This window comes from Oreochromis aureus, linkage group 19, assembly GCF_013358895.1.
Source record: "Oreochromis aureus strain Israel breed Guangdong linkage group 19, ZZ_aureus, whole genome shotgun sequence".
NCBI lineage: Eukaryota > Metazoa > Chordata > Actinopteri > Cichliformes > Cichlidae > Oreochromis > Oreochromis aureus.
The window spans coordinates 13,554,786-13,579,990 of NC_052960.1; the positions used below are offsets into that span (position 1 = coordinate 13,554,786).

Sequence of the window (25,205 nt, forward strand, 5' to 3'; positions counted from 1 at the left end):
CGCTGTATTTTGGAACATTTGACACTAGAATAACTGCTGACAGCACAGGAAGGAACAGTTTTTCACACTACTTAAAATAAATCGGGAAAGAAACATACAAAACAATATGCATTTGACATAGGTAAATATTTGTTGTTGTTTAAACTGCTCTGATCTTCCTGTTATGCGGTGGTTTTCCTTCAATCAGTGTTGGGGAATTTCTGTGCTTAAGTACTGAGCAGATGGATAAAACCTAGATTTTTTTTTTTTTTTCCTTTTTAGGTCCCCTGACCTTTTGGGCCGCTGTGTCAGTTCAGTAATCCAGCTTTGACTATCCGCTGTCAACAAATAGGTTCGATGTATCTTTGAATTTCTTTATAGATACCACAGAATCTTTAACCAGCTCTATCCTTTCAGTTTTACTACACTGGATATTATGAAACACTCAAAAAAATGACCAAATACTTTCCTTTCCAAAAGGTTATAAGAACTGATTTTAATAGCTGTAAGCATAACTGAACCTAGCTTTTTTTTTTTCTTTTAGAGGAGCAGTAACAGTGGACTCCATTGTGGTAATTACAAAACACTGATCATGCTGCAAGCTGTGCTTGAACTTCAGAAAATGGTTTTATTGTTGGACCAAAGGTTGTGCCGGAATTTGTGATACTTGTCGTACTTGACCAGTTATAGAAACCTGTAAACCCATTTAAAACTTTTTGAGCGGCTTTGCTTATTTTAATTAGTTTTAATTGTTTGTCAAGCCGAGTATCAGAATGGGGAAGAAAGGTGATTTAAGTGACTGAATGTGGTATGGTTATTGGTGCCAGATGGGCTGGTCTGAGCATTTCAGAAACTGCTGATCTGCTGAGATTTTCCCACACAGCCATCTCAATGGTTTACAGAAAACATCCCCCCCAAAAGAAAATCCAGTAAGCGGCAGTTCTCCAGTTGAAAATACCTTTTTGATACCATAAGTAATAAGCGAGTGACCAAAGTGCTTTGAGCTGATATGAAGGTGACAGTTACTTGGAAACCCACTTATTATGGCCAAATATGCAAAAGAGAATCTCTGAATGCCCATCAAACCTTGAAGCAGATGGGCTACACCAGCAGATGACCACACTCGGTACTACTACTGTAAGTTAAGAACAAAAAACAGGGTGGTGTTTGCACAGACTCACCAAAATTGGAAACTAAATGGAAAAATGTTGCCTGTTGTGATTCAATGTGCTGATGGCAGGGTCAAAATTTAGCACAAACAACATGAAATCATGGATCCAACCTGCCTTCTATTGAAGGTTCAGGCTACCAGTGGTGGTGTAATGGTGTGGGGGATATTTTCTTGGCACACTTATTACAAAGGAATATTATTTAAACACTGCACCCTACTCTACCATGTCCATCTCTTTATGACCACATTGTGCCCGTCTTCTGATGGTTCCTTACAGCAGAAAAATGCACAAAACTCGAAATTGCCTCAAACTGGTTTCTTGAACATGACAATGAGTTCACTGTACTTACAATCACCAGATCTCAACCCAAAAGAGCACCTTTGGGATGTGTGATGCCATCATGTCAATATGGATCAAAATCTCAGATTAAAGTTACCCTTTTGAATATATACCAAGAAAAATTAAATTGTTTTTTAAGGACAGAGGGGCTCCGACCAGTGCTTGCAACATGTACATAATAATGTGGTAAATGTTTACAGGCACGTTGATCTAAGTTTTGCTGCTTATCTGAGTCACATGTAGTTTAAGGTGCACTCAGTGAAAAGAAACCTCAAGTTCTCACATTCAAGCCTGGTTGCATAAATGATTCACAAACAGTGCAAAATAATTTGAGGGTAATGGGTCGATTGTTGAACTTTGGGCAGAGCCTAGACTTGGTATTTCCTTCTGCTCTCCCATGCTAAGCTAAGCTAAATACTTCCAGACATTAGCTCTATATCTAGACCCAAGAAATAAGGGATTATAAAGTGGCACTGGTCTTCTAGTGCAACATACTTCCCAAAATGTTGCCCTTAAACCTTTGCTGTCACATAGCAGGCATTGTGCAGTCTCAGAGATAAAAGCTAACACCGTTTTTCTGAGAACTCTGAGAACAGTTTGTCAAAAGCCCCCTGCATCTGAATAAAGTGTAAGGTTATCAACTTGCATGTTACTGGTTCCAGTGTGACTTTTTCTCTGTGTGCATATTTTCACATGTCACTCCCTGAAGGCATGATGCTGTCAACCATGGGAACTTGTGTGTCTAACTGTAAGTCCACAGTCCTGCTCTGTCAGAAATAGGCCGGGTTAGGCTAGAAAATGTTTCATAAGCTTAGACTGACCTCCTTCTTCTCTGTCTCTCCCTCTCTGCCACCCCTCACCGCCCTCCCAGTTTCTCTATCTTCTTCTCACCTAAACATTAAAACAGTCAATGCAAAAATAGTATCGTATACTTTCACCATATGCACCCCGACACCTAAAAAGCCTACTTTTCATAGCGATTTCATTTCACTGCTGCATATTCAAAGTTCTTCCTCTATTTCTTCATTTTTAATCTCTCACAAAAGTCTCCGTTCTCATTAATATTTCCTGCGTTCTGTTTTCTGATAGCTTTGTGCTCCGCAAGTAATAGTCTTCCTACTAAACTGACTGAGGGAGGTGACTGAAATACTTGAATTTATATGACACTACAGTATGTTCTTGTAAAAGTCTGCACGTTGGTGTGCGAAGGTGCGTGTGTGTCTGTGTGTCTTTACACAGATGTCTGCGAGAGTCTCCATCCATGCGTGCAGTTGCCAGTCTGGATATCCATTTGCGTGTGTGTGTGTGTGTGTGTGTGTGTATGACTGTGTGAGCATGTAATTGCATGCATGTGTCTCCGTGTTTGTCTCCATCTACCATTTGACTGCCATCTGAATCTGTGGCACGTATAGCAGGAGAGCTATGAAACAGCAGAGAGACAGACAGGCGGAAAAGAGAAAAGGAAAAGTGTACTTATGTGTGTGTGTGTGTGTTTTTTTCTTTTTTTCGGGGGGGGTTGAAGGAGACAAGAAGTAGGGAACAAGTGAGGAGGAGAAGGATGAGAGATGAGGACAAGGAGCAGAGGAGAAAGAGAGACGGGGAAAGCATGAGAGAGTAAGACAAATAGAGATACAGAGAGAGAGAGAGAGAGAGAGAGACAGGCTCGGAGCAGGACGGGTGGGGGTGGGGAGTGGGGCGGGGGGGCATCAGCATACAGAGGCAGTCTGTGGTCTTCCAAGCAGCAGCAGCAGCAGCAGCAGCAGTAAAAATAGGGGAGAGGAAAAACAACGATGGTTTGAAAGATTAAATTCCTGTTGGAATAGGAAGTGCAGAGAGAGGGAAGGGCAGATACCGAGGCAGGCAGTGGGGCTGCTGGGTAAAGGTACTGGTTTTGGCTTTAGTGCAGATATTTTTAAAGGAAAAATTCCACCATAAAATACTCGCACAGCCCCATCTAGCATGCTGGATGCATGTTACAAAATGTAATTGCACTTAGTCCTTTGCGAGCACAGTTTAAAAACTCTTATTTGGATTGAAATTCCAGTGATTTTTTTTTCCATGTAATTTTTACACAATTTAAAGTCTTTTAGTGTTTACTTTCCCCAAACAGCCAATGAACAAAGCTTATAAATGTCTACATTGAGCGTATAAGAGGGTGGCTGGGTGGATTTGTGCAGCCTTTCAGCCTCAGCTTGAACTCTTTTATTTATTGTGAAGTGATACGACTCTGGGTGGGGTAAAACATTATTGCGCAACTTAAAATGCTCAACTTTCACAGAGTGAAGGAATTTGCATTTATCCATGCCTGCTCATGTTGTGGCAGTGCCAGTTAATTTTGGAGTTTGTCGCAGAAAAATTCAATTCATACGTCACCGAAGAAAACAAGACCACAAACCTTTGAAATTTTTTGTTAACTAAGCATACCCCCCTTTAAACCTGTGTCATATTTATTTGTTTTTAAATCAATAAAAACCTTTCAGTGTATTCTAATTCAGTAATTCAGGTGGTCTAACTAGCCTCCTCTGTCTCCTGCGGGATTTGGTCAACTTTAATCTTTCTTTCTTTCTTTGCTTTTAAACCTGCAGCAGGTGAGCAGTACAAAAAAATTATTTGAAGCAAAAACTCAGCAGTGACTTGTTTTTAGCACAGAGGAAGCATGTGTACGTTTGTCTGTGAAGGGTCTCCGAGAAGAGAGTGGGGAGCTGCAGGAGGAGGGCTGTCTGTCACGTTCTCCATTATTTATTCATTCATTTATTTACTGCCTTTTCCTATATTTATGTGACAGTATCTAAATGAGAGACACATTTTAAAAAAGGACAACATCTTTGTACGTCTGTGAAGGGAGAAGTCAACTGTAGATGAAAAGCTGCGATAGCATAATTCAATAACATCACAACACAACTTTCTCTCTCTTTTTTTGGTCTTATTTGATTACTGGCGCTCTTTTTTAGCTTGTCACGGGTCATTTATGTCGACATGTTGCGAGATCAAGTAGAAAGTGCTTTTTTTCTGGAATCTTTTGACCAATTTCAGAGGCCTGCAAGTCTTATCTAGTAATTTACTAAAGTAAAAAAACAAAAAACAGATAAAAACATGCTTTCTGTTCTGTAAATCATCTCAAACCTCAGTCTTATGCTACGTACATCTATTTCATTCATAAATAACACACTGATGACAGAAATCTGTTGAAAGGTTCAACAAACTGCTTAAATGTGCATCACTACATGGGTAACATAAGGTTTAACTTACTTTCATCTAGTTTAATAGATAATAGAGTCCCTGAAATATCGACGGTGTTCTTACGTCTTCTTGTTATTTGCAACAATGGGTTGGATTCGTGACTTAAATTGATATAGCACAAGAAAATCTTTTTTTTTCCTGCATTAACTCACAAAGAAAAAGCCTGTTCTGACAAAAGAAAACGGTGGGGAGGGGGGAGGAAGGAAGTGATTGCTAAGTGTTGGAAGGAGTCCCATATCTCTCTTAGAAGCCAATGAGCTCTGATAGAGAAATTCCAACAAACCGACTGATTGGCACCGCAAAGGATGCCATTCAATTAGAAATGAACATGTGAATGGAATGCTTCTGAGAGGGATCTGGAGTGATGAAAAATACAGGTTTGGCATGATTGAGCTCAAACCTGTTTGGGGATTGCACGTGTGTGTATGTGTGTGTGTGCAATCTCCCTGATAGGATAGGGGCTTCGTTAGGGTAATTACAGCTTTGCTATGTAAATAAGCCTGTCATAGAGGAGAGAGACACACCCACCTCTTTTTCAGACCCAATTAACCTAACTCCCCTGGAGTTTACATACCTAGCGCTCTCCAGATCACACACGCGTATACACACAGATAAAATCCATTCCAACACTACTGCGTGAACACTTGTATACACTTAAGTTAAGGGCGAATATAGTAATCGGCGAAGTCTTCCGTGCTCCAAACTTTTCCATTTCACACAGAGCCAGTCCTAGACACCAGGCAACGCAGTATGTGCGTGCGTAAACTTGAGAGCATTTGTGTGTGTTCGATCCTGGGCGAAGCAGTAGACTACAGCTAGCCAGGTGATATCTGTATGCATAAGGCATCACCCCAGGCTAACTGGCTGCTGGAGCTGTGGTGAGCAGCATCTATCATCTCAGGCCGCTGATGAATGTCTGTCCTGAATGGCTCTGTGGCGTAGTGAGGGGAGCAGAGAGAGAGAGCACAATATGACTCATGGTAGAAGGAGAAAGGAGGGAGGTGAGGGCTGGTGGTGGTGGGGAAGGGGTGGGGGACAAGGTGGAAAGATGAGGGAGAAGGGCAGAGGGGGAGGAAAAAGGGGAGGAAGACAAAGACGAGGAAAGAGTGGGAACGATGAAGAACAAGAAGGCAAAAAGCACAAAGACGGAGAGAGAAAAGAAAGTGAGAATGCTCAGTGAGACTGCACAAGAATGTAGGGATGCAGATGCATGGGGGGGGGGGGGAGTAGAGGAAGTGGCAGAAGAAGGTGAGGGGTGAGGAAGACGCTGAGGGAAGAAGAAGCAGAAGAAGGAACAGAAATAGGAGATGGAAAGGAAGGAGGGTGGAGAAGCATGAACAGGAAGAACTGAAATGGAGGAAGAACAGGAAGGGGGGAGGAGAACGCGAGAGAGACAGAGATAGAGATGAAGGATGTGGGTGCATGGGGAAGAACAGAGGGAGATAGTGGCAAGAAGGCATTAAAGTGGGTCAGAGGAGAGCAGGATGATGTGGAAGAGAAGGAAAGACAGAGAGGAAGATAAAGAGAGAGAGGGAGAGCATGTTGGGAGATGCAAGAAAGTGATGGAGAAAGGATGGAGTGGAAAGAAAGGGAGGATAATGGTAGTTCAGATGACAGCAAACCCAAAATTGCACCAAATAAAGATTGACATATGTTGTATGGTGCGTGGACTAAATGCAAAAACATAAAAATTAACCCATAATCTCTGCCAAACAGAAGAAAACTAGTCAAACCAGAAAAGTAAAGTTGTTAAATACAGTTGATCTGTAACAGTAACCATTTTTATGAAATTTGAGCTGCGATGTGATTGGACAATTTATATTTCCCATTTTCTGTAAAACATTGCGCACCATTGTTGTTGCAAGATGTAACATCAGCTTGGTTCCAAATCACCCTTATTTCATGTCATCCAATATTGAATAAAATTATCATATATAGAGGGAAAGCACGAGGACAAAAGCCCAACAGCCTTATCTGCATTTGAAACGGAGAGACAGACACAATACGCAGTGACGCTGCTTGTGTTTATTCTCTGCAAAAGAGGAAGAGCCAGTGTTCCCGGGGATCATTGGGTTCTTGGATCAATATTGGTGCTATGATGAGACAGTGATAGAGTTTGTGGTCTAGAGCTTAAAAGATACCTACACCATCACTTTCTCACTTTCCCCTTCTCTCTCAGAGTTCGTCCGCACTCAGCTGGCTAAATTTGAAAATGCATATTCTTCTTCCTCTTTCGGCTCTCTGTCCACACTTTGACATCCTTCTTTTATAAAGTCATTACCAGAGTGGATGAATCTGAAAACAACATCTCATTTCGAAGTAGTAGTGCTGAGCCATACAAACTTTGGTATTGATCCCAGTACTGCCAATACCAATACTGATACCGGTACCGATATTTTTAACCTGTTAAGGTAGCTTATGTAGTTGAAAGCAATGTGCCATGATTCACGAGATGAATCGTCATCAATTTGCTTAATTTGGGACACATTTTAATGACCACCGTGATTTACGTGTTCTACAATAATTAGTTAACACCACAAAACACACCTTTTAGCTTTTCTTGTATTTTGAAACTGTTTCTTATTTGGAGACCTGGAATGTAAATGTTGTTCTGTTGTTTAACGGTGCAATAGGCCATAGATAAAATTTGGATGTGACAATTATTTAACACAATTCAGTGGGCTACACACTGAATGCAGTATCGATCTGATACCAATACCAGCATTGGTATCAGTATTGTCGATATTTGGAATGATCTGCCCAACACCAGGAGAAGGAAACTTTTTGAAGACCTTCCCGTGTTTGCACATGAAAACAGTCTTTAGCTGGTTTATTGCAAACATTACACTGCATGCAAATATGAAACCATTAAGCTTAAAACAAATAGCAGTCCACAGCTAAGTGTCCATAGGTGTCCAGTCATATTTGAGTGAGTTTAAATAGGCTGCAAATAAATGTATTCTTATTGTCACTGTATACTGTATGTCCCTTGGAAAAATCCCAACACTCTTATGTCTGTTGCATCACTCAGTGTGTCTTTGTTGCTATGTTACATTCACTAGTTCACCGAGGAAAAATGTTTTGGTCATCCGTAAAAATGATGCTCCTCGCTCGCGTTTTTCATCTGTTGTTCCTCTGTTCTTTCATATAATGTCTGCTCATCATGAGGTACATGCTCATGTAGAAAAAAAAGGCTTACCACACATACAGAAATATTTCTCTCTCTCTCCCACCCTTTTCTCTCTCTCTAACTCTCACGCACACAGAAATTCGTGCGCCTGTCTCCGCGCATACACACTGCGCGCAAGCGCGCAGGCGTGCACGCCCGCAGACAGTCAGCTGTGTCCTTCCCACAGCTAGTAGCACGAAAACAGAACACACTGCCTGTCCCTGCCTTACACACATATATACACACAGACCCATGTGCACACACAAACTCTGAAACAGCCCTCTACACACTCTTAAAGGGACATGACACAAACTAACGCATTATATATCAAGCGCCAGCCCCGTACCTGGAAAATCAATTATTATTATTATTATTAATATTATATTAAATTGAAACGAAGCTTGTGTGTCTACAAGCATAAAACTTTGGGCTAGTGAATAGTGATAATTCCTTAATGCCCTTATCCCTGTGTCTTCATAAGATGATCACTTTTTAATTATTTTATTTTTCTTGTATAAACTATAAGCATTGTGATACAAGATCATAGAGATGATCACATTTTACAGTGTGTAAAAAAACGTTACATTAGTGAAATAGTAGGACTCCTTTGAAATTGAGACAACACGTGTTGCCCCGAATATTCTCTAAATATATAAGAAACTTTTTTAATCTCAAACAAAATTGAAATGGCCTTATGATAAGGTTTGTGAATAAAGAAAGACAAAACTGGAAAAAGACTAAACAGATTAGGATAATTTTATCATCTGTATATACAGTGGGTGTATTTGTCTGCTTGTGAACCTAAAACTACTTCTTTATCTTCCAGAACACATAAAATTGATAATATTTTATACCTCGGGACACTTTAGACACACAAAGAGTGAATTATGTGCTTTAAGCAGCTGACCGTACTGATTGCACAACAAAACAAAATTAAAAAGATTAAATTATAGCAGAATAAGAGTTTTCTTCAATTACTTGTGTTCCTACTACTCCTCCTTTAAGGGCCGTTGAGGTCAGAGAACACTAGTTTGGGAGGCAATAGAAAAGTATTGCATGAAAAAATAAAATAAAATAAAATAAAAACACTTAAGGCCTCTGATTTGCACTTATATGTCAGGGTGATAGCATCGATGAGTGGTGTACGCCAACTGTCCGAAGGGTCAGCAGTCAAAGGTAATAACAGACATCTTTTTCTGTGCGCGCAGGACTGGGGTGTCTGGTTGCCCTATACGGTATCACTGCATGACTGGTGCTATGACTGGCCACAGGGGTAATTTAGAGGTACACAGGCCACCAAGGGTGGGTATTTGGGACTATCAAGCCCCCATGTGCTGTGGCAAAATGAAGCCCTAAATCTTTAGCAGGATACATATTGACATATAATTGCTTAGAAAATGCTTCAAAATACCAAAAGCATTCAATCTGAATAATCTTGTGCTGTATATGAACTCATATGTAATGTAAGGCCTGAATTTGAAGGCCATCAAAAAGAACTTGAACTTCAGCGAAGTCGACAAAAACTGAGTCACTGTGCCTTTAAGAAGCCCCCACCGTCTCGCAACAGGGGGGGCGTGAGCTGAATCCAGGAACAGCGATTGAAAAAAAAAAAAACGCTCCACCAGCGGACTGTTTCAAGTTCCCCCCGGCTGAAACCCTGCCTGATTTGTGGGCAATGTTGGGGATGTAGAAAAAAAAGGAAACCGGAGCAAAGAGAGCGCAAGGGAGAGATAGGGAGACAACACTAACTAGGTAGCTATGGAGATAGTAGGTTTTCCTGGTAGCTTTCTTTGACAGGTGTCGAGTGGGATAAAATAAAGTATCAGAACAGCCTCCAAGATGTACGGCAAAGGAAAAGGAGCTGTTGTCCCCTCCGATAGCCAAGCAAGAGAAAAGTAAGTACAATATTGCACTGTCACAACTGAAATCCAGCAAAGAAGTGTGCTAAGGTGGCTCAACTTGCTAACTGATGTGGAGCAGTTCAGTCACTTCATCAGAGTCACGCATGTTACCGGAGCTCTTTTCTAAAATATACCGGCTACTTCAAGTGAAAGCTGTGCTACTTTATTCTTCGTGTTTGCCACTTTGTTTGTACTCATGCCTCTACCTTTCTTCTTATGCATCCTCCCAACTACAGGCATGGCTGCTAAGTTAGCCCAAGTGGCTAGCTGCACTGCCAGTTTCACTCTTGTCTTTCTTGTTTTCTCTCAAGTGCAAAAAAAGGAAAAAGAGAGACAAGCGGCAGTTTGAGCAACTAAAGTTGCTCCACTTTTACCTGCAGGGAGTGTTTTCTGCACGTGCTTCCAGCGATAATGTCTGAACGTGCACTCTGGAGCATTGATGGGGATCCCACGTCCATCTCTTTGCCCCTCGCCCCACAGTGTGAGGAACAATGCATTTGGAGCGACGCCGTGCATTGTAGCTAGCATGCTTTGTGTCGCCTCGCTGAAGCAGCAGGTATAAATAGAATACAGCTGTTTAGTGCTTTGTTACAAACTAGCAGCGGAACGTGCTCGAGAATTGTTCCAAAAACCCAGACTGGTTACATTGTAGCGATGCCCGTGTTCGGCCAGCGAACAGCCGCTTGCGGTCTCCGCGTAAAGGGGAGCTGCGCCTCCTCTTTAACTTTTGTGGCCCGTGCAGATTTTCTGCAGTCATCCCGAGTTGTGCGAAGCACCGGCGAGGACAAAGTGCTCACTAAAATGCCGCCGCTTTTTTTTTTTAACCGTAGGAGTTCCACACGGGCCTTTTATAGTGTTTGGCTTTTGTTTTGTTGGGAAACTTAGATGGCGTTAGCTGTAGTCCTCCAATCCCTTTGTCTGTGTGCCTCTGCCTCGGTGCCTTGTTGTTCGCTCTGAAGATACGTGCCGCACGTTTAGCAACACTCCTGCGAGCTTCGGAGCTTTCACGTTAGTCTCAAAAAGATTTGTGAAACCCCCTGTGCACTGGTTCCGAAATAGAAGACACCCTTCTCTGCAGTGAACTTCCTTTCCTAAAAGTCACTGCTAGCAAAGCGCATTCGGCGATTTATTAAGATTCGTTAAACTTTGGTTAGATTTGCCAGTTTGGGAGTGTTGTGCTTTGCAAATGGTCCACAGTGGGGTCGGTTTCACTACGGTTAAATATCCTGCTGAAGAAAAAGGAAGAGGGAAGAGCTTTCACACAGGTCAATGCTTATCGATTCGTCCTTACAGCGGATGAGTTGGACACATCAGCTCTGACTTGCCGGACCGGTCTGAGCTGAAGTGTGACCAAATTGTGAGACTCGCGTGAATGTTTGCATGAAGATCAGCAGGCGCCACGTTACCCCACACCTCCTATTCTGTCATTTGTGAAGCCATCTGCTTTATTCTTTTCCTCTTTTACACCGTCTTTTCTCCATCTGCCTCCCAACTCTCACTTCCCCATCCACTGCTGCTCCTCAGTCTCTTCATCCCTCACTTCAGTGTTGAATTATTGAGACAGACTGAAGCAGCTGCTCTCAGCTTTGCGTCAGAGTTGAGAGAGACAGAAGAGAAAGAAGGAGACAGAAGAGAGGGAGATATGGTGGGCAGGCTCATCCATGTTTAAAGAGGGGGTTTTGTCGGGAGCCTCAGGCAGGATGTCAGGTGTGCCGACCGTGTACATCAGGGAGATTTCTCTCTCTGTGGAAGTGAGTTTATGCACGCGCCGATGTCCTATCTTTAAATGTATAAGAGCGTAGTGGGCAGGGAGGTCAAAGGGCACCTCACGTGAAGTGGAAGAAGTAAGAAAATTTTTCTTAAAGCAGGAGAGAGAATACCAACCAAGAAGCGTACGAGTCAAGCTATGTGGAGGCCACACAACCTTAACAATTGGGAGAAAAAGGGTTGCTTCTGTTTTTTTTAACCTCCCCTGATGAATATAATATCACACACTGCTACTTGACTGCTTCTCTGATCTCCTGTACCACCCGCTGTTCCCTCCACTGTAATACTGGGCATGTTCCCGTTTTTGTTCCAGTCAAAGCCATTTTTTCGTCTCTCCCTTCACTCCACCAACTGCTAGTGGCTCCTCACCTTAAACTTCTCTTCCTTTTTCTATGTGCAAGCTTTGGAGCTTTAATAATGCAGTAGGCCAGGTGCACACACAAGCCGCCCCTTCTTGCAGCCCACACACAAAAAAACCCCATACACATACACACCACACATAAAAAATTCATTGAAGGCCTCTTGGGGGGCATCTGCATCATGAACCTCCCATCCCCAGACGTAAGACCAAGTCCTTACCCCTTTCCTTCCAGTCAAAACTCCTGTGTAAGGATGCACATGTATAGAGGATGCCTGTAAGCCTGCAGTGTGCAGGGACATGCAGACAGTATCAATATTTGAAGCACTTGCTGTATCCTAAAGCTTCCTGTGAGCTTTTGCCAGGCATTTCAAAAATATTTTAAACTGGTTTTAAATCTAAGGAATCTGTAGGTGTTGAGGTGCAGAGGTAGAAAGCTCTGTGATGCATAGCGCGTGTGTGCGTTGTAGGTGCTTGTGTGTGGCTCAATGCTAGACTGACCTGCAAGTGGCAGTGACTTACACTCTACACCAGCGGTCACAGAGAGCTCTGTGACCTACAAATTGCTAGGAGCCTCAGAAAGTGGTCAGATTCCCCTGGCTAAAGTGGTCAAGTGTTCGCGTGTGTGTGTGTGTTTGTGTTTCAGCAGAAGTGCAGCCTTTAGCCTCATAAGAGCATTGGTTATTTGTACAACAACTAATCTGCCATGCTGTCTGTTTTGAATTAAGTGGTTGCACTCGGGATGTTTTCTTTCTTTTGAAATATCAGTGCACTACGAGAGATTTATTTATCATGGAATATAATAAAAAAAATATAAATTCTTCTGCGAAGAAGTCAAGGCCAGTTGTGCTTTGTTTGTTTGTTCATCGATATGTCTGCCTGTTCATTTATGTGCTCTTATCTCTGTGACTATCTGCAACAGGGAAACACCCTCAGTTATTTATTACCTTCCAAGCAGGTCAGCCCACTGTACATACACAGAGAAACCAGCACTTTGAAACTGTTATCTCTTTCCGCATGAAGTGCAGGACTACTAATGATACATGTTCAACCTGGACTGACCCATTAATAGTTTAGTGTTATGTAACATATGTGTCATTATTGTTGACTGAAAACCTTGTCTGCAGCTGGGATGTGTGTTTACAAAGAAACTTTCAGTTTCTGTTCTGTCTTGATCTCGTTCTCGTACTCTTAACTTTTAAGACAAGTTGGGTGGTTGCAAAATGTTTCTTTTATTGAAATTCCCGCCCAGACAGATCACTTAAATCTGTTTAAAGTAGCAACCAATAGGAATGTACTGGTTTATTGTCTGCTGATATTTGCCTTGTTACTGCTATTGGTTAGACTCCATTTACAGTTTTCTGTTTTGCAGTCCTTGTATCTGGGATCCAGGTTTATTAGTTACAAACAGAATTTGAGCTCATTAAAAATCGGTTGAAAACTTTGATTAATAAGCAGATCTTTGCTTACCTGACACAAAAGGTACAATGGAAAATGACAAAAACAAATCGGTTTCCACTACTGTCTAAATTATTTCAATCATTAGTTCTGGCCCAGAATTTCCAACTTGTTGCAGCTCTAGTTTACAGTGCATATTATATTATTAAGCTCAGGTCAAGAGGACAGGAGGTTGTGCGCCTCATGTCGACCCACTTGAATGCCAAGGAGCACGCATAACGGCATGCAGGACTCGAAGGTGGCTTACAGTCTCTATAGACTTATACATGCATTGTGTGAGCAGTCTTGGAAGTTTGCAGGTTTGAGGTCCAACAATGTTGGTGAACGGGTGTATTGATGGTTATATACATGTGTATATATGTATGAAATGTATGAATGACACTCAGAGCTGGTCATGGATGATGATGAATTTGCCACCTTCAATTTGATATCTTGTGTTAAATCATACACATAATGTGTTCTGCTTAACTTTTAAGAAACATGCATTAAAATCCGCTCACTAGCCCCGTAAATGTCTTCTGCCTGTGTTCTCTCGTGAAGGACAAGGTTTGAACATGTAGGGACTAACGTCACTGCTGTTACTGTCTATTTGCCTATTCATATCTTTCACAGACTACATTTGCATACTAACAATGCATATTTTAAACATTTGCATACCATTTGTAGTAAGAACAGGTCAGTCACAGATCATATCTCTTAACGTAACCCATGGCAGTTTTTTTTTCCATTTCTGTTATTAAGCCTTGAACCTCACAGAGAATTTGTTCATTGCTTTACTACGTGGATGTTTATTTTAAGCGCATTTATTTAATTTTTTCCTTCAGTACAGGCTATTAGTTTAAAGACCAATGCTCTACATGATTGTGTTTATAGCCTGGGATGATTTGCAAAACGTACTCCTAAACGAGACAAGAATAAGGAAACAAGTGCAGTTTAACATCCACATAGCTAACACTGAATAATTCTGAATACTAGCACAATGGCAGTTGGGTAGCTAGATAGTTCACATGTCTCTCTTGCGTTTTGTGTTGTAGCCTGCACAAAGATTTCATTTTTTTCAAGTCGCACTGAACAGCAATAAGTTGGTGGAGAAAAAGGGTTGCTTACTCTTAATATTTTAGCACAACCCCTGCTCTCTGTGTTTGCCTTACTGGGGCTGCTCGAATATCCCCCCCCAAAAAAATCATAATCCTGTCACCATGTCCCACGGAAGCTTTTTAAGCACCACAATTAATTGCTAATTGAACCAACTTCATACTTTTATTGAGCTTTTAAACAGTTTTTTGAAATCAAGTCAGATGATTTTGATATTTAAAATGAAAAAAGTAAACAGGGTTGTAAAAACCTACAGTTTACAGTGGGATGTCCATGAGGGCAGTCGCATGCCGTGGAACGGGACTGGGGCGAGGCCCTCTGTCATCTCCAGACACAAGCAGCTGGAGGCAACTGCTAATGATCCTTCTACAGGTTCACCTAGGGAAGTCTTGTTACAGCTTTAAGTAATTCTTTTACTTTTAAGTAAGAACAGTAATCTGGGGGTTTGACAAAACATGTACAGAAGCTCAAGTTAGTTGCTTCAAGCTGTTTCTAGAAGTCCTTGCTTAAACATTTTTGCATGTCTGTCTGCAGCGTCAGACAGCAGGTGAGACACTTGCACACATTTAGACATGTAGCACAGGCAGCACATTTATTATTTATAGTAAATAGTTGGACAGGATCAGTTAGCAAATATTTTTTACTTCATTTAAAACAGGTGAGCTGTCACATAAAATTGACCTTTATCCGAATGACAGAAATTTGGATTTAATTCTTATAGTTGTTATGAATCTTAACCTAAGGATTTCAGATTGACTTAAATTTAAAAAACAAACAAATGTCATAAAAAAATACGATTATGTTGGTGGATTGAAGTTTAAAACAAAGCCAGCACTTGACTCATCAGCTTTATTGATTGGTCAATAGCAAATCAGAAAACAGTGATATACACCCACCATAACTATCCCCAAATCACAGGGTCGCGGCATCAGGCGTCCTGATTAGTCAGAACAAATTTTACATTTACCAGATTGTGACCAAGAGAAGCATGAAGCCTAAACATTTGAGAACATTTGGCAAATGATTTCTGAGCCTCCAGTTGATGGTCCTAATAATAGTGGTGGATTAATTTTCTTTTTATAGACACACCCCAAGGTTTAATCTTAGTCCATATGCACTTCAGGACCACAGCTATGCACAAACCTAAGGGTAATTTGAGTATTTGCAACCTCAGCGGTTATTAACTGTGTCTTTATTTATTTTCTTTTCATTGCGTGCTGATAGAACTAATCGACTTCCTCTTTAGTATCTTCTTAAGAGGCTTAAATGCATTAAATGTGTTTTAATAGATATTTCATCTTATGAAGAAGTAACTTTGGAAACGAAGACAGAATTGGAAAACTAAAAAAGCTGTCAGTGGTTGAAAACAAGCTGAACAACATCCTAATTATCTCAAAATCATGTCTCATTGATCAGTTCATCGACTAATGATAGGGACTATGACACTAAGCTACTGTCCTTCTCATTAGGACCTTATTGGCCTGTCAGAGGACTGTCTGCTCTGGGCACACGGGGCACTGTCATATCCACACTGCTGGTCGATTGATGGTCCATTAACAGCCTATTAAACATGACTAAGTGAAGGAGTTAGGAGTACAATGTTGGGCCAATGGGGGTTTCCCACTCCACAGCATGGTTGTCTGTCTGTTAATAGACCCTGGTGGATTGCCATTTTCAAGTGTTGCTGGCCTGTTATAATAGCAGCGATTTTGAAAAGTTTGACAAGAGCTTTTAAAATATTGTTGGAACGATTGGGAATGCCTGTCATGTGCAGCTATTTCTGCTGGTATGTGGTGCTTTGAATAGAAGCGTATTCTTCAAAAAGTCTGACTGTCTTTAGGTTTTGTTGTGATTAAAGGAGTTTGGATAATTAGGCTTAATAAAATGCACAGAAGCAGTAAAGTATAGCAAACTATACAGACCACCTGGAGTCCCAGAATGTTTAAGTGAGATTTATGGTCTAGGAGAACAGAGGCGCTGTAGAGCTTCAGTCACAGGAGCTTTTGTTTTTCTTCAGCGACTTTACAGCCATCCCGAAATAAAGTGAAGATAACAATACAGAGGAGCTCCAAGTCTCAGGAACTTTGAGCTCAAGGAACTAATGTCCAGGAAGTGTTTAAGGAACTAAAGGTTCATTTTGACCCTTTTGTTTTTACTGTAGTGTAAAGACCCATAAAGACGAGTCAAATTAATCACTAAGTGAGGAGGTGATGAGATTATGACAAAATGTCCAAATGCTTTAGCAAGGCCATATGCATTACTTTAAAAAAATCACTACTATATGGAAAAAGTTTTTATTATTTATTTATTAATTAAAATAAATCCAAATAGAAGAGTCAAATCCATCTAAGTTAAATTGTAAATGTACAGCAGTGTTGTGAGTATTCATGTATGCATAGTATGGAATGTAATACTGGGATATTTACTTGTATTAATAGAACTATTCACTGTAATGAAAAGAACTATAATAACACAAGCAAAATCTTAGGTTGGTCATTGTTAGTCCAGTCTTCTGTTGCCACATGATGTTATTATAGGTTAGCCTGATGACTGAACGTTTGAACCTTGGTCTGAACTTTCAGAAAGTACTTCCTGTTTAATCCTAACAGTATCAGACTGACATTTAGTTAACCCGACTTCTCTGTTGATTGAGGAAAGTTCTAAACCACTTCACCCTCCCTGACTCTTTTTATTTTTGCCACTTTTGCCACTTCCTCTTAATAGTTTGTTCCTTCTTCACAGTTGAACAGTCGTTATCTGTTGATACATAATCTTCATTCTTTTTGTCTAATTTGTTAAAAATGCAAGACGAAGAAAGAGGAGTCTGACATTAATGTTGAAAATATCACTAATTCTTCTTTTTCTTTTACGTTTCAGGTTAGCGTTATATGTGTACGAATACCTGCTACATGTGGGAGCACAGAAATCAGCACAGACCTTCCTGTCTGAGGTAAGACGGCAGCCATGACACCGACTTGTTTATGCTGTACCGAGCCCGATCGGTTTATAAATGCCTTCATTCTTTGCATCATTCCTGAAAATCACCCTTATAGTTTAACCTTACCAACTCCTGTTCAAGCACATGCTACCAGAAACATTGGCCTTGGTTACTAATGAATGGAAAACTGCTTCCTGCGTTACCGAGCTTTGCACGATAGATCCCTCCTGTAGCTCGTGTTTACAGCAGCTTGTACCCTCTCAGGCATACATCGTCAGTGCAAACATGCTAAACATGATTACAGGGTGCAAGGTGTTGCATAAATTTTTCATAAGGAAATCCTATAACGTTACACCGGATCATGCTCACTGTCCAACCAGAGGATCTTAGTGAAGCGGTGATGTAATGTTATTTCTAGCCGTTTATAGGCAGTGTATTGTAAACTGCATTGTCTCAAGTCTGCTGACAGCCCATTTGGGTGTAAGGAAGTAAATTAATAAGCTATACTCTAGATGATGATTGTACTTTACATTCAAAAAGAGGAACAGTACAGGGGCTAATAGAAGAAAGATAGTCGGGAAGAGAGTGATGCACAGAGCCAGAAGGATGCCGATCTTCACATTCGATACCAGTGACAGTTTGAGACTAACTGATTATGTGTTCTTAACCTCCGGACCTGCAGACATAATCCTCCCTCTCTAGTGGCCATAAGTGACCTCTTTTCTTCTCAATTCCTTTTCCTTTCCCTTTTTCTTTTCCTTCTCTCAGATTCGATGGGAGAAGAATATTACATTAGGGGAGCCCCCCGGATTCCTCCATTCATGGTGGTGGTAAGCGATCTTTTCAGTTGTTCTATTATTAGCAGCGCCTTTTTGCTTTTTATTCTTGTTTATTTTGAGTGAGTATGTGGATTTTTACTTGTGTAAACACATTTTACAGTGTATGTCTTAAGCTGTGTATCCCCCCCCAATAAATCACTACTGTTATGTGAACAAACAGCTGTAATCCAGTTTTGAGAATAATAAACTCGACACACAAACTCAGTACATGCAACCATTCAAAAGTTAAGGTGCTTGGGAAATGCCACTTTTTAATTTGATTAAGGGTACTTGCCCATATTCATGATTTAAAGTGACTCTCAGAGGTGGGAGGTCTGACAGAGTCTCACCCTTGGGGTTGACCAGACTCACCGAGGGCGTGACCCCCTCCCTTCCTGTCTTCTCGCCTCTCCCCTCCTCCAGCTCTCCAACCTTCACCCCCGATTCTGAAACAATAGATCCAGATGGTTAGGGAATGGACCCCCCCCTCTCCCTTCCCCCTCCTCACCCTCTCGTCAACCTTTGTAGCCCCCACCTCCCACTTTTTTCCCCTTTGTTCACATGGGAGAGGGATTCTTGGTAGATTAACCCTTTGCATTCCAGCTTCCTTTGTGTACAGCCTCCCCCCACCCCTACCTCCACCCCCCCCAATCATTTCTCCCCAGGGCTAAGATTTAACCTTTAGGGTCAATACCTTACGAACTGATCAGCAGTTTCACTTGTTTTGAGGGATCGCCCTCATCCTGTGGTTCACATTTACGGGTAGAACCATGTTTGTTTTACTGTAAAACCCACATTTAACAGCATTTTTTCTTTCTTTCTACCACATATTTAAACTTGGATGGAAATATTTAAGCCTGTTATTGGCATGTGGGTTTCCTGTGGATGCAGTTGATGTAAATACTACAGTGGTTCTAATGTTAATCTGAGTCCCCTCCATTGTGTCCGTTTGTAGTTAAGACTACTGAGAATTGAGTCAAGCCGTTCGAGGCTACACTTAAACAGATCTTCAAGCTAAATCGTCGAAAATCTAAGCTGAAAATTAAGCTGCTGAATTGTCTTAATACACTGAAACAGTAGCAGACAAGGAGTATTTTATTTTTCTAAAAGTCAGCACACCTAATGAGAGGACCAAAACCACAGAAGAATACAATTCATTTTCATTTTCTTCATAATTCTTCACATTCTTGGCATATAAAACCATTTAGTTTTCACTAATGACTTTGAAATCTGTTCAGTATAAGCTTTTAAATGATTCCTGAAAATGACTGGAGAATAGTTAAAATCATGTGTTTTAATGGGGATTTAAAATATGAGAGGACTTGGCAAGTGTTTGGAGGAGTACTGACTGGTAGCTGAATCACGTCTTTTAACGGTAAAATTTTATTTTCTTACCTCTTCCTAATAAAAGTTTAGTTTAGAGAGTGAATAACAGTGTTATAAGAGTGAGTTATTGAGCACTGATGCTACTTTACCAGCTGTAAAAACAGCGCACACACACAGCTGAGTAGCTGATGCTTGGTTTGGACAGAACCACACCAAGAAGTTGATAAAAATGATGAGCAATACCTGGTGATGTCACCACTCAGGAAGCTCTTGTATTGAGCTCACAGGTGGCCAAAAGTTTATTTGGATGAATGGGAGGTTTTATCGTCTCCCCAAGATAAACAAGGAGAATTTATAGCTTGTTGGTCAGGTCACTGTGGACAGTTCATCCTCGTCAAAGGAGGAATTTCAACAATTGATCATGGTTACCAGAACAGCTAGCACTATCATCCGACATCATGACGACTGTTTACGCTCAGTGGGTGTTGTGAGATACAACAAAAATAATATGTGTGTAGATTGGGATGGTTCAAATCCTCTATACCCCCCAGGGTATAGTTTACATACTTGTGAAAATGCTGACAATTGTGAACATCCCGAACATTTAAAAAGAAAAACAATAATCAGTGCAGGGCACAACACCAGGCTTTGGATTTAGAACAGATTCATCTTGTTGCTTAAGGATTTATAAAACTAAAATTACTGCCACACAAAGAACAAAGCAACAAATTAAAAAAATTCTGAAAATGTAAAAGTACAGCATTTGCCAACCCTTCATACAAAGGCGACTCTGCTTAGGGAATCTTTGTAGAGCCTATGATGTAACCTACGTAAGTGGCCAACGCCATTGCCAGCATTCATGCTTTTGCGCGGTGTTAATTGCGTTGTGGTCATGTCCCAGCGTTTTATGCGGTGCCAGCCACGATACAAACAAATAAAATCCTGAGGCTTTTCCCCTCCTGCCTACCCGGTCTTTGGTGTGGTCAGTTTTTGTTGTCGTTGGTTTTGTTTGGTTTTTTTCGGAAGCAAACATATTTGCCCCTCAAGTTTTTCCACTTCTTTGTACATTCCCTCATGTCCGTTCAGATAGATTCAGCAAGCTCCCTGCCGCAATTTGCTGACTTCTGTGAGTCCTCAAATTGAGGCTATGATTATGATTCCCCATATTTAGGTGATAATTGTTATTCTCTCACTGATGCATTCAAAAACTGGTACTGATCAGGCCAGTCACAATAGCTGCAGACTGCATTTATGTGCCATGTAGTTACATTTCCAGGTGCACATCAGGTTACATGTGGCACCATCAGCAGTAAGAGTCCAAGGACGTGTTGTAATAAGAAGAAAATGAAAGTAGAGGATAATAATTTGAAAGCATGCAAGGCAGCATGAATCTAAAGAAAAAGTTAGATTTGTTATTTAGTTAAAAACTTTGTTTCAGAAGGTTCTGAAAGGTGTAATAAAATAAGCATGATGCTGTGTTATGTAAACATTCAAGAAGTGCATCTTCTTGAGATAATTTTTTTTACTTTTTTTTTTTTTATTGCACACTTGAGCTTTTAACTTTGGTCAATAGTGCTGCTAGGTGCATTTTTTTCCCACTTTTACCGGCACTTGCTTCTTCCACAGTGAGCTGATACAGGTACCGCAATGCCCACAAGAACCTGCCTCCTCTCAGTCAGACTCGTGCACTGCAGCTGAATAATACAGGCTTATTTTTATATTTTAATACAAATCAGACATCTTACGCCCTCAGTGTTGTGGCGACTTGTCCGCCCCTGGTGTTGAAAATACTGTGGAATTATTATCTTTTCTAAGGCATTCAAAGTTATGAATTCCAGTGTGATGGAAGGAATTTCCCCACTTTCGGGATTATTAAAGTATATCTTAAACGAATCAGGTTTTTTGTTGTTTTTTTTGTTGTTGTTTTTTTAGAAGAATGTCTTTCGCCTTTGAGTTCATCTTGTTATTGTTTAAGCTGTTAGTAAAATAATCAGAGCAAATGAAAAAACATATGTGCTGCTTTGTAGCTTACGTGATCATTCTGACCTTCTAAAGGTAGGCCACTAAGTTAGGATAAGCCAGCTTTTGGGATAAACATAATCTACTCCATTCTACTCATTTTGCTCAAATACAGGAGCTCATTATTGAACAATCCGAAACCTTCATAAATGTCTCATATGAAGTGCAAGACTGTATGAAACCATTCAGATTTTTGGGATTCGGTGGATTAGTCAGTTTGCTGTTTCAGTGGAGTTATAGCACAAAAAAGAATCAGCTAGGAAGTCTTAGATTAGTCTTAGATGAGTAGCACACAGGCTGTTTGCATCCCCTATTCCCCTTATCATGCCCAAACACACTGACAAAGTAACTTTATGAATAGTTGGGTCCACTCTTGGTATGTGTCAGCTGAGTCAGTGGAACAGTTACAGTGTGGGGACAGGAAATGGATGCAGGTAAAGAGGTCTGCACAAGTATGGTAATGCAAGAATGTGCGTATGTGTGTATTCTGAGTGAGTGAGAGGTTGATTGAGGAGGCGACACTGGCATTGTGTCCCTCTTACAATGATGCTCAAGTGTGTAAGAGGTGGTTTAAGAGCGCCAGGGAGATAGTGAGAGTGTGTGAATGGGTTATGAATAGCTGTTACACATTTGCTTGTATTGCTGTGTTTGCTAACCTTTGAACTGCACCCCCCCCTCCCTCTTTCATTTCAGCGTATTCTGGGATTTGTATTGTGCAGCTCCAGACCGAAGAGAGACGTGTGAACACTCCAGTGAGGCAAAGGCCTTCCACGACTATGTAAGTGACAGACTGGCTTTTCTAACACTTAAAAGGAAACAATTAACAATTACTGTTAATCTTTTTTTGTCTGTTCCTTTATGTATGTCTGCCAAGACAAACACTTTCAATATTTCAGTCACAAGTTCAAGTTTATAGAGGAGTCTTAAAGTGGAAAACAGGGGATATTATAATATCTTTTTTAAGATTAATTGAACTGAAAATATTATAATTAGGTATAATAAAAATGTTTCTCGAACAACAGCGAATACTGGCTGACTAGATTAAAAAAAAAAAAAAACGTGGTCCATGTGAGACACTTCTGCTAACCAGCAGTAAAGTTCTAACTAATGGTCGTTTAACAATTCATTGATACATTCTTTTCTTGATTAGTTGATGTTTGGCCTATCAAGTACAAGGACATGGGGAATGTCTGTCCTTATGTTTAAGGTGGAAATCCTCAAATTCCTTCTGTTGTCTGATCTAACAAACAAACACCCAAACATTCTGATAATTTCAAAGGCTGAAACTATTCAATATTTGTCCTTTGGCTTGAAGAACAACTTAAAGATCCACTCACACAAATTGTAAAAAAGTTTAATTGAAAATGCTTTTTCCCCTATGTTCTGTCGTGTGTGTGTGTGTGTGTGTGTGTGTGTGTGTGTGTGTGTGTGTGTGTGTGTGTGTGTGTGTGTGTGTGTGTGTGTGTGTGTGTGTGTGTGTGTGTGTGTGTGTGTGTGTGTGTACCGTTACAGTGCTAGATACTCATTTAAAGTATTTCAACTTCTTCAAACTTCAAAATTGTTCTTGACTAGTTTCATATGTCGGTTACAGTTCAAGTACTTAAAATAGCCATGTCAGCAACACCAACCATGTATTGTGTAGACCTCCTGTTTACAAGAGGCAGGCATTTTAGACTAAAGTTAGCTGAAAGCGAGAAGGAAAGGTAGCTGCAACTGTGGGGCTGCAAAAAGGCACCAGTGTAAGACAAAGGTTATTTTAAACTGAATCATACAAACCAATTTCAGTAGAGCTCAAGAATAAAACCGTGGAGCCAGAAATAAATTTATGGGTCTCCTTTTTAACTGCTTAAAGCCATATAATTACAATAAAAAAAATAAATAAATAAAAAAAAAAAAGCACTGTTCAACTCAGAAGTCGTCAAGAAGATCAATTTCTGTGCACCAGGCTTCTTGAGTTTTGCTGTCACACATGCGGAATGGCATGCATGGACCTGTGTTAGACCCAAGTATGATTCAGCAGGGAAAATTTCCATACCAAACCTATGGTTCCTCATTTCTTAAGGTGCATCAATAATTGATAGAAAAGGAAGAAACTTCAGAGGAGCAGAAAAATAAAAACAATTTGAGAAATGGCAAGAGGAAAGAACTGAGGGAATATTATGGAAATCCAAAGGGTCTCATTCTGTGGTGTTGCTGATTGAACAATGAAACTGAAAATGACATTATGTAGGTAGGTTGTAAGTCGGTGTTTCTCTTTGTTACAATGTATAATGTTGTTACAATGCACCACTTGAAACAACACCACACAGTGCAATATCCTTGGAGTGCCATGAAAACACTGCTTCTAAAAGTGTGTTCGTGTTCTTGTTACCAACTTATATTAATCATGTCTTTAGCTTAACTTAACATAGAATCGCAATTCAGCAACTCACTTTTTTTTAATTGTTTTTCTGAGCTTCATAGGTGAGAATGGCTTGAATTTTTTTCAAAGGTGGGGGTCAGCTGTGGTTTCCATAGTTTGTAAGGATTCAGCGTCTCATTTGAAATGCTGATTTCTGCAGCAATAATGCAAAGTGTTTTTTGTTTTTTTTTATTCCAGCATGAGGAGAAACTGTAACTCTATTCTCATGTCTGTAAAAGTCATCTGCTCTGATTGACACTGTGTCTGTCTTCAGCGTGTCCGCTTTAGCCAAGACAGTGTGGCATTGTGTGTGCGTGTCTTTGTGTGTGTGTGCGTGTGCGCGCTGTATAGTGTGAGGAGATAATGGAATAGAGTTCTAATCCGGTAATCCCAGCACTGGGCCGAGGCTAAGCCAGGGATTTGTGTGTATGTGTGAGTGTGTATGTGTGTGTTTGGATGGGCGGGGGGCATCTTTGGCAGCCAGCCCATAATAGGAGGGTGGATGGGCTCATACCCTCCTTCCAGTTAACCCTGTGTATAAATGTAGATGGGTGAACTGCATGTCTGCTCCTAGCAGCGATAAAGCAAAGGAGACGGGACTGGTTTAATTTTGGCTCTTGTCCCCCGAGGCTGGTCTCTGAGCACAGGTCCTTTTCTACTGGTTTCAAAAGAACGAGCCAGTTAGAGGCACCGAAGAAAAAGGCATTTCACCTTACGTTAAAACAGTTTCTTACTCTTTTGAGGATTGCAGGAGTGCACGCCAGCGTTTAAGGAACATTATTACACTTCTGTCCGCTGGGTGCAGAGACACAGATGAGGTCTGGCTAGTTTTTGGATGCGGGTTACAAAAGTACTACAGGGGTTATCATATAGTTGATTTGTTTGTGCATTTTTTTTTCAATACAAAATTACCTGTAATATTTATATATCTCTTTGTATAGGTTTGTAATTCATGCTTTATAAATTTCAAACACAATTTCTGAAATACAGTCACATCATTAAAGTGATGTGTTTAATGTGGCAATATTTAGCTGAAGTGCAGTAAACATGAGAAAAACAGAAGCCAAGGCAAACACTATGTATATGTATGTTTAATTTAATCAGGGCTTGTCAAAAAGACCAAGACCAGAGATTCTTCTCATGGGCTGTGTTGTATTACTTGAAAATCTTCTATTAAGTGAATTTTTGTCATTCAGCTTTCAGCAACATCTTTTATCTTTTTGCA

General features: G+C 40.6%; 1 protein-coding gene across 2 annotated transcripts in view; it reads left to right on the forward strand.

Moving 5' to 3' along the window:
* The first annotated feature begins 9,510 nt into the window (after positions 1–9,510).
* The window catches only part of zgc:110158 (uncharacterized protein LOC553590 homolog), a 37,182-nt gene continuing 21,487 nt past the window's right edge, over positions 9,511–25,205 (forward strand). For both annotated transcript variants that reach the window (XM_031747183.2, XM_039603679.1), the window contains exons 1-4: positions 9,511–9,794; positions 17,356–17,428; positions 18,185–18,246; positions 22,273–22,357. In XM_031747183.2, the coding sequence (XP_031603043.1) occupies positions 9,739–9,794; positions 17,356–17,428; positions 18,185–18,246; positions 22,273–22,357 (276 nt within the window). In that variant the 5' untranslated portion in view covers positions 9,511–9,738. The remainder of the gene's footprint in view (positions 9,795–17,355; positions 17,429–18,184; positions 18,247–22,272; positions 22,358–25,205) is intronic.